General features: G+C 37.1%; 1 protein-coding gene across 1 annotated transcript in view; it reads left to right on the top strand.

The window, feature by feature from the left end:
* The window catches only part of LOC121399446 (contactin-associated protein-like 4), a 183,851-nt gene that overhangs the window by 49,286 nt on the left and 121,978 nt on the right, over positions 1-12,587 (top strand). The window contains exon 3 of the mRNA XM_041580166.1: positions 3,239-3,432. Within this exon, the coding sequence (XP_041436100.1) occupies positions 3,239-3,432 (194 nt within the window). The remainder of the gene's footprint in view (positions 1-3,238; positions 3,433-12,587) is intronic.

Below are 12,587 nucleotides of genomic sequence, written 5' to 3'. Positions count from 1 at the left end.
TAGCTGGCACATATTATTCATAGCCGATTATCACAAGGGACCTGTCACAAAAGAAATAATTCCAAATTCTTTTCTATTGTGTTCACAATGTAAATTATTCCAATCTTTGTTGCCTTCAGTCTTGCGAGTCACAATCACAACAAATATACAGCAGTCATTTTGTGGACACTGTTATGAAGAGAAACTTTGTATCACCCACAAAACTTGTTTATGCAAAAGAATGGGGGACCTGATGCCCATGCCTATGCACTAGCTATATAATTTTAGACATGAGGAGGAATGGTAAATTAGTGGAGTGCAGTGAAAATGAAGAATAGAAAATTTTTTGGCAGCTGAAATTTATTTTCCTGGGTAACATACTGACTGTAGTTTGATCATATTTTCTAGATGTTTTAAACACCTCACTGCACCATTATTTGTACCCTTATTAAAATTCAAATACAGGTATAGGATCCCTTATCTGGAAACCCGATATCAAGAAAGCTCCGAATTATGGAATGGCTGTCTCCCATAGACTCCATTTTATCCAAATAATCAAATTGTTTTTAAATTATTTCCTTTTTCTCTGTAATAATAAAACAGTAGCTTTTACTTGATCCCAACTAAGATATAATTCATCCTCATTGGAAGCAAAACCAGCCTATTGGGTTTATTTAATGTTTCAATTAATTTCTAGTAGACTTAAGGTATGAAGACCCAAATTACGGAAAGATCCGTTATCCGGAAAACCCCAGGTCCCGAGCATTCTGGATAACAGGTCCCATACCTTGTACCAATGTTGGGAAGGGTGCAAAATGCAAAAAAGTGCTTTGTTTTGTTGGAATGAAAATGAAAACCAATGTTTTAAAAAAATTTTTTTGCCATACATACAGTGCAGTGTTTTTTGTGCTATAAAAAAATCCACAATGCATTTTTTGGGCAAAATAACCCAAAAAAACTTTTAGAAAAAATTCCTTTTGACTCCAATGCATTTACTGCAAGAAAAATATAGAGAAAAAAAAAGTCCATTGACTCTAATGCATTTGATGTGAGGAAAAAGGGCATTGGTGCTAATACATTTAGTGAATTTGTGGTGAAATTTGTCATTTTCTGAAAAACAGTATAAGTGAAGCAAATACACCAGTTTAACTCGTCAGTAGGGAGCACCTATATCCTTGCTGCCTTTGTATGTGGCAACTATGTAAGATTTTTGCTCATGATAAAACAGGCCTATGTGATGTACTGTTATACAAAACCATATCTGTTTCCCAATTTGTGTGCACAAATACCATAAAACCAAGTCTCCTCTATCATCAAATTGTTTACCTATTTTACAACTGATTTGAAATCTCATTGCAATGTTACATTAATATTTGTAAAATTCTTATTATAATTATGACAAAAAATAGAAAATAAACTTTGAATACTCATTTAAAATGTATATTATGTAAACAATTTTAATAACAAATTGCGTATCTAAAATGGGATCTAAGATGCTTTATGGTTGCTCTTTTGGTTTTCTATATCATATTGTCATAAATGTTAGTTATAGAAAAAACATATTAAAATAGAAAAATATAAATATTTTATGGCAACTATTTCAGCTGCAGAAATAATTTTACTTGCATGAACAACAACATCTTTCTGCACTGGATATAAGCATAAAAATTGTTCAGTTTTTGCCAGCTCTCTGGCGTTGTGTGATCAAGGTTCATCACATGTAATGAAACCTAGTGCTGTAATGTATTGAAATAATGATTATGTTTGAGCAAAATTGTCCTCTGGGCCTTGAACTGTCAAGGAGGCCTGAGGCATGGGCATAAGAGTTACTGGCAGACTTAATAGCTAATCTAAAATCTAGAATAATAATCACAAAAAATAGCGTACTAGCACCGATGTAGGTCATACAAAGGGGTTATTTTATTATAATTCAACAAACAGGGACAATTTGATATGAAAAAATAAAAGATAAATGCAAATATTTTACATCAATGCAATAACAGCTTTGATAACAAACAAAGGATTCATAGAAATGAATGTATAACCCAGCCAATAAACAGAGTACAGGTTTAAAGCGAAAGACAGAAGTTTTGCATTCACCGTTGTATAACTATATTTACCTAATGCGTTACAGCAGGAGATCTACTGCTTACCAGCTAAAGGTTTACTGATTGATCCCGATCTACCTTTTGGGCACCCCTGCGTTACAGTGATGCAGGACTTCTTACAACCCAATTCATATTGTAGCCACCTGGACCGAAATGATATGCAGTTGCTAATCATTTAGTGACTTAACTTTAAACTTCATTTTTATTGCCAGTAAAATGATTACACCTATTAAAATATACCGTTACCGCAGGAATGCACATACTCCTGCAACTTTTTCAATAATTTTGTAGAAGTACTGTGCTTTAATAAACATTTCATATTTTAGGTAGTTTATACAGTACATTGTTATTCCCTGTCCAAAGGTTATTAATAATGGAATTTATTTCTGTTTGTTTTGGGCATAATCTAGTTCATTTTATTTAACAGTGTGCACTTTTTTTTTTACAAGGCTATAATGTAAAAAAAGTGCAAACTGTTAAATAACATGAACTATGAAAGGTCTACATGAACAATTCCTTATATGCTTAAGATGGGCAACAAATTAATACAGTATTAGTGATAAGTGAATTTTTCTGCCAGGTTTTGCTGCAAAAAAAGACGCCAATAGACTACAATGGGTGAAAAAAAATTGTTGCATGTCAAAACCCCCATAGATTCGCCCATCACTATACCAGGATCTCTCTAAATATAAATAAATAAATATATATATACAGTATATATATATATATATATAGCACTCTCTTAATATTTTATTAAATAATAAATGTACAATGTATTGTTGTATACATCTAGATAACGAATTATGAAAATAATTGAAAAATCATTATATTCTGCTATTCTGAACATTTTAAAATTATTAGACAGATATTACACATATTAAACACAATGAACAACTTAAAAGAAGAGAACGGAACCATCAAACTATTAAGGAAAGGTTGATTATGATTCTTTCACAAAAACATTGTTAAAGTTATTAGTATCAAAAATATTGAGTTAGTTTTGTATCTATTGAATTATATTTGGCCACTTAGATTGGGGTTTAGAAATACTGAAGGTTTTAACAATGTTTATTATTTATTTTATATGTGTTTTGTACATGAGAAACCAGCATGAGAACAAAATGTTCCACATGTATTTTTTTTTTTTACAGGTGCTGGTGGGTGGTCTCCTCTTAGTTCTAATAAGTACCAATGGCTCCAGATAGATCTAGGAGAACGATCTGAAATTACTGGAATTGCTACACAGGGAAAATATGGAAGCTCAGACTGGGTTACAAGTTATGTACTGATGTTTAGTGACACCGGAAGGAACTGGAAGCAGTATCATCAGGAAGAAAGCATATCGGTATGTGGTTTTTAAATTGTAATTACTGTATATGTATTTGCTTAAATTTCTTTGTTTTAATCTATTGTGCTATATAATATGTTCTGTTAATATATACTGTATATAAAAACATCTTGAGATGCATAGCTGTAATTGCTACATTTTGTACTTGTCCTTGAAACTTTAGCTTATTGTGATTGAAGATGGACTATTATCGAAGTGCTCTTGAATCTTTTTATATACTGTATGATGTTCATTCTGTTGAAAGTATTCAATCAGTTAACGCAACTGCTGGATTAATCGTTTAGATTATGGTTTTATAATTTTGTTTTCTAATTAAATTTTTTAAAAATCTGATTAACGATATTAATATATTTTTTAAACACCTTCCCCTTCTCACCACAAACAAGTTTGTCTCTGCATTTCTGTAAAAAAACACTTTGACCCTGAGAGTTCCTTCATCTGAGAAATAGCATAGAAAGAAGCATTGTCCATGTAGATCAACAGCAATATGATGAATGTATAAGATGCGCTGGGAGATTTCTCTGTTCTCTTACCTCCCGGCGTGTCTCTCCCCGGCAACATCACATGTTCCGGTCGTGCTCAAGTGATACTGGCGTTGGTTCACTTGCATTCATTTGCAAGCGCCGAACGTCATTACGACATTTTTTGGTGCGAGATACAAATTTTTGTCACAATTCTCCTTTAAAAAATCCTTCCTCCATTTTAACAGTGCCCAAGTTGGCTTCTGCTGAAGTGTTATTTTGCTATTGGACTTTCCTGGTTTTTGACTTCTGCCTGTTCTTGACTTCGATTTCTGCTGCCTGCCTCGACCCTTGCCTGTTTTGTGACTAAGATTTGCTTGATCCTTTCCTGTACCTCTTTTACGGACTTTCTTCTACCAAATGCACCAAATCCTTGTTGGTTCCGCAGCAGAAAGCCCAGGGCCCAAAAAGGGCGTCGGTGAACACCGGAATCCGCAGGGTTCTCCATGTGTGTCTGGGCATACCAGCTGCCTTCAAGGTTCCTGACTGACGAGTATGTTACAGAATGCTTACAAAGTTTTAGAAAAGTTTCTAAATGTTTCATGGAATATTTGCAAAAGCTTTTATTGACCATGTACTGTATTATACAAAACATAGTTTTGAAAAATTCTCAAAAGTTAAAATATATCACTCCATTTCTACATAATACCAATACAAAGGCCAACTCATTGAGCGATGGGTATTTTGTTGCCTCTTCTGATATACATCTTAAGCAGTAAGTCTTTTACAATGATCTATTTTAGTTATTTTTGTTTGACTGTCACATATCTGATATATTTTCAACTTGTCAACTTCACAAATTGAAGAAACCTATTAGTAGTAAATTCTGAAATATACATTTCCACTTCTATTTTACAATACTTCACTTCACAATGAGCAAAAGCATTCTTTAGCATCTTTAATAATATTATATATAATTTGCTTTAATATATGATTATCCCTAGATATTTCTTATGCTCAAGGTCTTGTTCATTATTAAACTGATTCTCTTACTGCACTTTACAGAGAGAGAGCGAGAGAGTTGCATATTAGTTGTATGTACATATACACGTTTTATTTACAGTATGCACTTGTACAAAATAATTTCATTTAAATTTCATTCATTCAAATGAATATATAGAAATATACAAATAACTTTGGCTTTCTGGCTTAACAACTTCTATGTTCGAAGAAGGAAATGACTTTGATAAAGCAATCTTTGGGATTTTGCTTATTAAATGTTGAATTTTGAAACCACAACTAAACTCACAAACTCTAAAACCATTATTGTCACCGCATTTATTAAAATTTCAGTTTATAAAAAGTATGAACGAGAAAAATTACAAATAACCTATGGGGACCTCCTAGAACCCATAGCCAACATTAGTCTTTAGAAGTCGAAGGAAAATTTTTGATCGATCGATGAAATTCGAAGGATTTCATCGTACGATTTTCGTTCGCCCGAAAACGGCCAAATTCAATAAAAAAACCTTCGACTTCGACAGGCAAAGTAATCCAATTCTATGGTCGAATTTTAACGTTTTTTCCACTTTGAAATTCGACCTGATAAATCTGCCCTGTAATAAATCTCAAAATTTTAGAGCTTTTTAGAAATTATGCGTCAAGAGGGAAAAATGAATTCCTGATACCAGGGGGATTGGAAACATTCCCTGGATCAAGCATTTGGCATTTATTTAACATGAATAATACCATGCAGATTCTCAAGTTTATACTGTATAACCGTACCAAAACCTGCTGGAAACATCCACATTCGTTTATTAATAGATAATACGAGAACATAAAGAAGAGTTATATGTAAAAAAGGGGTAGGGCAGGTGGGATGTTTCTACCAGCTCAGAAGATAAGGAAGTTGCATACATAAAAATTCTCACACATCAAAATTATTTTGATGCGTTTCACTCAATTTTTCGGTTTTTGCAAATTTTTTTGTGAATCGAAACGGGACAGATTCGCCCATCACTCCCACAGTTTTCATTTGTTTCCAGGTAAGAAAATTGTGCAATCCAGTCAAGTTCTTCTACTCCCATCCTAGTGTATCTTATCAGTTCTGGACTTATCTCACATTGTGTGTGGTTGCATTATTTTGCTGAAACAGGAAAATGCCTTTCCCAAACTGTTAACTCTTTGGAAGAAGTCCTTACTGACTGAACTGCCTAAGTGACATAAATGGCATTCTTTTGGTTTCAGTAAAACTAGCGCTGAACTTTACATGCCGCATTATGCACCAGTAATCATCTGCCAGGTGTATAAGGAAAACTATACCCCCAAAATGAATACTTAAGCAACAGTTTATATCATATTAAGTGGTATATTAAAGAATCTTAACAAAAGTGAATATTACCCTTTTACATCTTTCCCATGAGCCCTCATTTTATGATATTTTTTGTGTTGCCTCAGAGATCACCTGACTAGAAATACTTAAGCTCTAACTGTAACAGGAAGAAGTGTGGAAGTAAAATGTTAGACTAGTATGTGTACACTAGGGGGCACATTTACTTAGCTCGAGTGAAGGATTAGAATGAAAAAAACTTTGCTACTTCGACCATCAAATTGGCTACTTCGACCTTCGACTACGACTTCGAATCGAACGATTCAAACTAAAAATCGTTCGACTATTCGACCATTCGATAGTCGAAGTACTGTCTCTTTAAAAAAAACTTTGACTACCTACTTCGCCACCTAAAACATACCGAGCACCAATGTTAGCCTATGGGGACCTTCCGCATAAGCTTTCCTAGCAATTTCTGATCGAAGGAAAATCGTATGATCAATGGATTAAAATCCTTCGAATCATTCGATTCGAAGGATTTAATCATTTGATCGAACAATTTTTCCTTTGATCGTTCAATCGAACTAAATGCGGTAAATCCTTCGAATTCGATATTCGAAGTCGAAGGATTTTACTTTGATGGTCGAATATCGAGGGTTAATTAAACCTCAATATTCAACCCTTAGTAAATGTGCCCCTATCAGTTAGCAACAAAAACCTTCTCTCTCATATACTGTGTTATACTGTTGTTTACTTCTGCCAGTAGATGCCAGTGTTCATGTTGTTGTGTGTTCATAAAGTTTTTTTGAAACGTGCATACGTCCATGAGGTGATGTTATATCCTTCCTCTTCTGCATGTTGTAAGGAGAATAAAGTATCAACCATGCTTGCAGCATCATACTGACTGGTAAGAGTCCTGACTGTCACTGCAACTCCAGATTACCCAGTTACGCTACTAACATAAAAGACAGGACTTTGTCCGTTAATTGGCTCATGTGACCTAACATCAGAGCTGGGCCAAGATAGTTTGGCACCCTAGGCAAGGACTTCAATCAGCGCCCCCCCCCCTGTTCTGTAGGACCATTTACCACCTAATCACTTACAGTTTTTTTTAATAAAGAAACCTTACAACACATTAACAAATTAAACTTTTCTTTTATATAAATATGTAATGTTAACAAACAAAAATAAAGTACACTAAAAAAAATCATAAAAACCAAAACAGTAGGATAATTTTATCCTGTTAAACAAAGTTAAATAAAATTTCTGCCTGTGCCAACAGCTCACAAAATCTGCACCTGTGCCAGCCAGCACCACCCAAAATATTGCCCCAATGTGTACCTGTGCCAGCCAGCAGCACCCAAAATTTTGCCCCAATCTGTATCTGTGCCAGCCTGCAGCACCTAAAATATTGCCCCAATCTGTACCTGTGCCAGCCAGCAGCACTGAAAATATTGCCCCCAATGTGTACCTGTGCCAGCCAGCAACACCTAAAATATTGCCCCCAATCTGTACCTGTGCCAGCCAGCAGCACCCAAAATATTTCCCCCCCCAAAGTCTGTACCTGTTATTCCAAAAAAATGCATTGCCCCTCAGCCCCCCCAAATCTGTACCTGTTGTGCCAAAAAAATGCATTGCCCCCCAGCCCCCCCAAATCTGTACCTGTTGTGCCAAAAAAATTTATTGCCCCCCCCAAATCTGTACCTGTTGTGCCAAAAAAATCATTGCCCCCCCCGCCCCCCCCAAATCTGTACCTGTTGTGCCAAAAAAATGCATTCCTGGCTAGCCCCCCCCCCAAATCTGTACCTGTTGTGCCAAAAAAATGCATTGCCCCCCCCAGCCCCCCCAAGTCTGTACCTGTTGTTGTGTGCCAAACAGCTCCAATACCAGCAGATCAGTCACCATGCACAGGCAGCCACCCACAGTTTCAGTCAGGAGGAGACTTGTCAGAGGCGCCTCAGAGGAGAGATCTAAGAACGCCGCACCCATACGTCGCGCCAGGCCAGTTCACCTGGTCACCACACAGGCGCACAGCTCCCTCCTGACGTCACCGCCAGCCAGCGGAGACTGGCTGGGTCTCGAAAGCAGAGTGGAACTCTGCTGGGGGCCTGGGGCAGCCGCAAGGAGTTTAAAATTTAAAGAAAAAAATTTCCTTTTCAAAATTGTGCCCACCCTATGACTGCGCCCTAGGCGGGCGCCTACTCTGCCTACCCCTAGTTCCGGCCCTGCCTAACATGTATGCTTTGTTTGTTTTGTTTGTGTGCACCGTTAATCGTAGGTTCCCAGGGGAGCGACTCTTATTTCTTAAAATGGCAATTTTCTTTTTAGGATTACCCAATGGCACATTCTACTAGAAAAGTATATTATTATGAAAATGGGTTACTTAGATGAAGTAGGGTTTTACATATGAGCTGATGTTACTTAGCACTTTACTTCAGTGTATTAATGATACATTTAAAATGCTGAAATGATCTGATTTAAAACCTGTATTAGAAGTTAAAGGAGAACTATTGCAAACGTTAAAATGTAATATAAGCTTTAGCATACTGAATTAAGAAACTTTTTTAAATGCAATCAAAAAAAATTCTGCATCCTTTCGGAAATAATCAAGTTTATGTTCACTATCCCGATCAGCATCTGTTTCTCTTCATTCTGTCTTCTTGTAGCAGTTGGGTGTTAGATATTCATTGAGAGTTAGATCCAATATATCTTATAGGGGGGGACTTCCTCTCATTGCAGATGTATTAGAGCTCACTCAAATATCTGATTCCAGTACAAACAAAATCTAACAAAATAACAGACTTTTGCACAAATTATGCATGTAGACAGAATTTCTGGTGATTTTAACAGAATGAGCTCTAATACACCTTCTAGGCAAAAGGAGCCCCCCTCCTATAAAATATTGGATCTCCAGGAAAAACTTTGGGGCAGATTCATTAAAATGTGAGATTAGAGCACACCCACTTTGTATTCATTCCTATGGTATTTTTATATTTATGCTTATTAAATGACGAATTCTAATTTTCACCCATTGATACTGTAAATACACTTTTAAGAATGCTATTAAATTCAGGGATGCATTAATAGATGCATGTTGCAGGGCTAAGTTGATTGCTGTTTAAGTCATTAACATCAGTATCACCCTTGTAACTAGATTTTGTAGACATGCCCCTGAATTTTCAGGTAATGTGGTACCATAGGCTTACCATAGGCCAAAGAATTTGCTTCGGGCAATATCCTTCTTTATATTATTTATTGAAGGAGTTGTAAGTGCATTACTCGATGGGTTTCATGATTTATTTTGTTTTTTTTCTCCTAGTTGTTATTTTAATTTAGTAGTTTTTAAATTGAAGTTTTAAGTTCACTGACTGCCATACTTGATAGGTGGAGAGTAGGGATGTCGCAGACTGTTCGCCGGCGAACTTGTTCGCGCGAACATCGGGTGTTCGCGCTCGCCGAATGTTCGCGAACGTCGCGCGACGTTCGCCATTTTGGGTTCGCCTTACCTGGCGCTTTTTTTTGCCCTCTCACCCCAGACCAGCAGATACATGGCAGCCAATCAGGAAGCTCTCCCTCCTGGACCACCCCCCCACACCCCCTGGACCACTCCCCTTCCATATATAAACTGAAGCCCTGCAGCGTTTTTTCATTCTGCCTGTGTGTGCTTGGAAGAGCTAGTGTAGGGAGAGAGCTGTTAGTGATTTCACTGATTTGAGGGACAGTTGATAGTAAGTTTGCTGGCTAGTAATCTACTTGATACTGCTCTGTATTGGAGGGACAGAAGTCTGCAGGGATTTGAGGGACATTTTAGGTTAGGTAGCTTTGCTGGCTAGTAATCTACCTTCTACTGCAGTGCTCTGTATGTAGCTGCCTGCTGTGGGCACTGATCTCTTCTGATCTCATCTGCTGACTGCTGTAATAACCCAATAGTCCTTGTAAGGACTGCTTTTATTTTCTTTTTTGTTTTTTTACTTTGCTAGTTGCTACTATAAGAGCCCAATGCTATTAGTCTAGCAGTGTTGGGGAGTGGGACTGGTGTGCTACTGTGCTGCTCCTAGTAGTTCAGCAGCACCAACCCGAGAATTTTTTTTTTTTTTTAATATACATATAATTTTTTTTTTATTTTACTTATCTTACTGTTCTTTAACGTGTACAGTGCTGTTTGCTGTTCTTCATAGTAGTGCACCAATAGTAGTGCACTTGCAGGCATTATTTGCCCAGTGTGTTCTTCAAACAACGGCCATCTAGCTGTGTGAGCTTTTTCACATTCTGTCTATATATCAATAATAATACCGTCTCCAGAAACACCACCTGAGTGACGTTTTTCAAACAGCAATAATATATTCCGTATCCACTTCTGTAGTAGTGTATACGTTGACCTTGTAGGCATTGTTTGCCCAGTGTGTTCTTCATTTTCAAACAACGGCCATCTAGCTGTGTGAGCTTTTTCACATTCTGTCTAAATATCAATAATAATACCGTCTCCAGAAACACCGCCTGAGTGACGTTTTTCAAGCAGCAATAATATATTCCGTATCCACTGCTGTAGTAGTGTATACGTTGACCTTGTAGGCATTGTTTGCCCAGTGTGTTCTTCATTTTCAAACAACGGCCATCTAGCTGTGTGAGCTTTTTCACATTCTGTCTAAATATCAATAATAATACCGTCTCCAGAAACACCGCCTGAGTGACGTTTTTCAAGCAGCAATAATATATTCCGTATCCACTGCTGTAGTAGTGTATACGTTGACCTTGCAGGCATTGTTTCAATTTGTTTGCCCAGTGTGTTCTTCATTTTCAAACAACGGCCATCTAGCTGTGTGAGCTTGTTCACATTCTGTCTAAATATCAATAATAATACCGTCTCCAGAAACACCGCCTGAGTGACGTTTTTCAAGCAGCAATAATATATTCCGTATCCACTGCTGTAGTAGTGTATACGTTGACCTTGTAGGCATTGTTTGCCCAGTGTGTTCTTCATTTTCAAACAACGGCCATCTAGCTGTGTGAGCTTTTTCACATTCTGTCTAAATATCAATAATAATACCGTCTCCAGAAACACCGCCTGAGTGACGTTTTTCAAGCAGCAATAATATATTCCGTATCCACTGCTGTAGTAGTGTATACGTTGACCTTGCAGGCATTGTTTCAATTTGTTTGCCCAGTGTGTTCTTCATTTTCAAACAACGGCCATCTAGCTGTGTGAGCTTGTTCACATTCTGTCTAAATATCAATAATAATACCGTCTCCAGAAACACCGCCTGAGTGACGTTTTTCAAGCAGCAATAATATATTCCGTATCCACTGCTGTAGTAGTGTATACGTTGACCTTGTAGGCATTGTTTGCCCAGTGTGTTCTTCATTTTCAAACAACGGCCATCTAGCTGTGTGAGCTTTTTCACATTCTGTCTAAATATCAATAATAATACCGTCTCCAGAAACACCGCCTGAGTGACGTTTTTTCAAGCAGCAATAATATATTCCGTATCCACTGCTGTAGTAGTGTATACGTTGACCTTGCAGGCATTGTTTCAATTTGTTTGCCCAGTGTGTTCTTCATTTTCAAACAACGGCCATCTAGCTGTGTGAGCTTGTTCACATTCTGTCTAAATATCAATAATAATACCGTCTCCAGAAACACCGCCTGAGTGACATTTTTCAAGCAGCAATAATATATTCCGTATCCACTGCTGTAGTAGTGTATACGTTGACCTTGCAGGCATTGTTTCAATTTGTTTGCCCAGTGTGTTCTTCATTTTCAAACAATGGCCATCTAGCTGTGTGAGCTTGTTCACATTCTGTCTAAATATCAATAATAATACCGTCTCCAGAAACACCGCCTGAGTGACGTTTTTCAAGCAGCAATAATATATTCCGTATCCACTGCTGTAGTAGTGTATACGTTGACCTTGTAGGCATTGTTTGCCCAGTGTGTTCTTCATTTTCAAACAACGGCCATCTAGCTGTGTGAGCTTTTTCACATTCTGTCTAAATATCAATAATAATACCGTCTCCAGAAACACCGCCTGAGTGACGTTTTTCAAGCAGCAATAATATATTCCGTATCCACTGCTGTAGTAGTGTTTACGTTGACCTTGCAGGCATTGTTTCAATTTGTTTGCCCAGTGTGTTCTTCATTTTCAAACAACGGCCATCTAGCTGTGTGAGCTTTTTCACATTCTGTCTAAATATCAATAATAATACCGTCTCCAGAAACACCGCCTGAGTGACGTTTTTCAAGCAGCAATAATATATTCCGTATCCACTGCTGTAGTATTGTATACGTTGACCTTGTAGGCATTGTTTGCCCAGTGTGTTCTTCATTTTCAAACAACGGCCATCTAGCTGTGTGAGCTTTTTCA

Source organism: Xenopus laevis, chromosome 1S (genome assembly GCF_017654675.1).
Source record: "Xenopus laevis strain J_2021 chromosome 1S, Xenopus_laevis_v10.1, whole genome shotgun sequence".
Taxonomy (NCBI): Eukaryota; Metazoa; Chordata; class Amphibia; order Anura; family Pipidae; genus Xenopus; species Xenopus laevis.
Note: the sequence above shows the minus strand (reverse complement) of the source record. Positions and strands in the feature narration are given on the sequence as shown.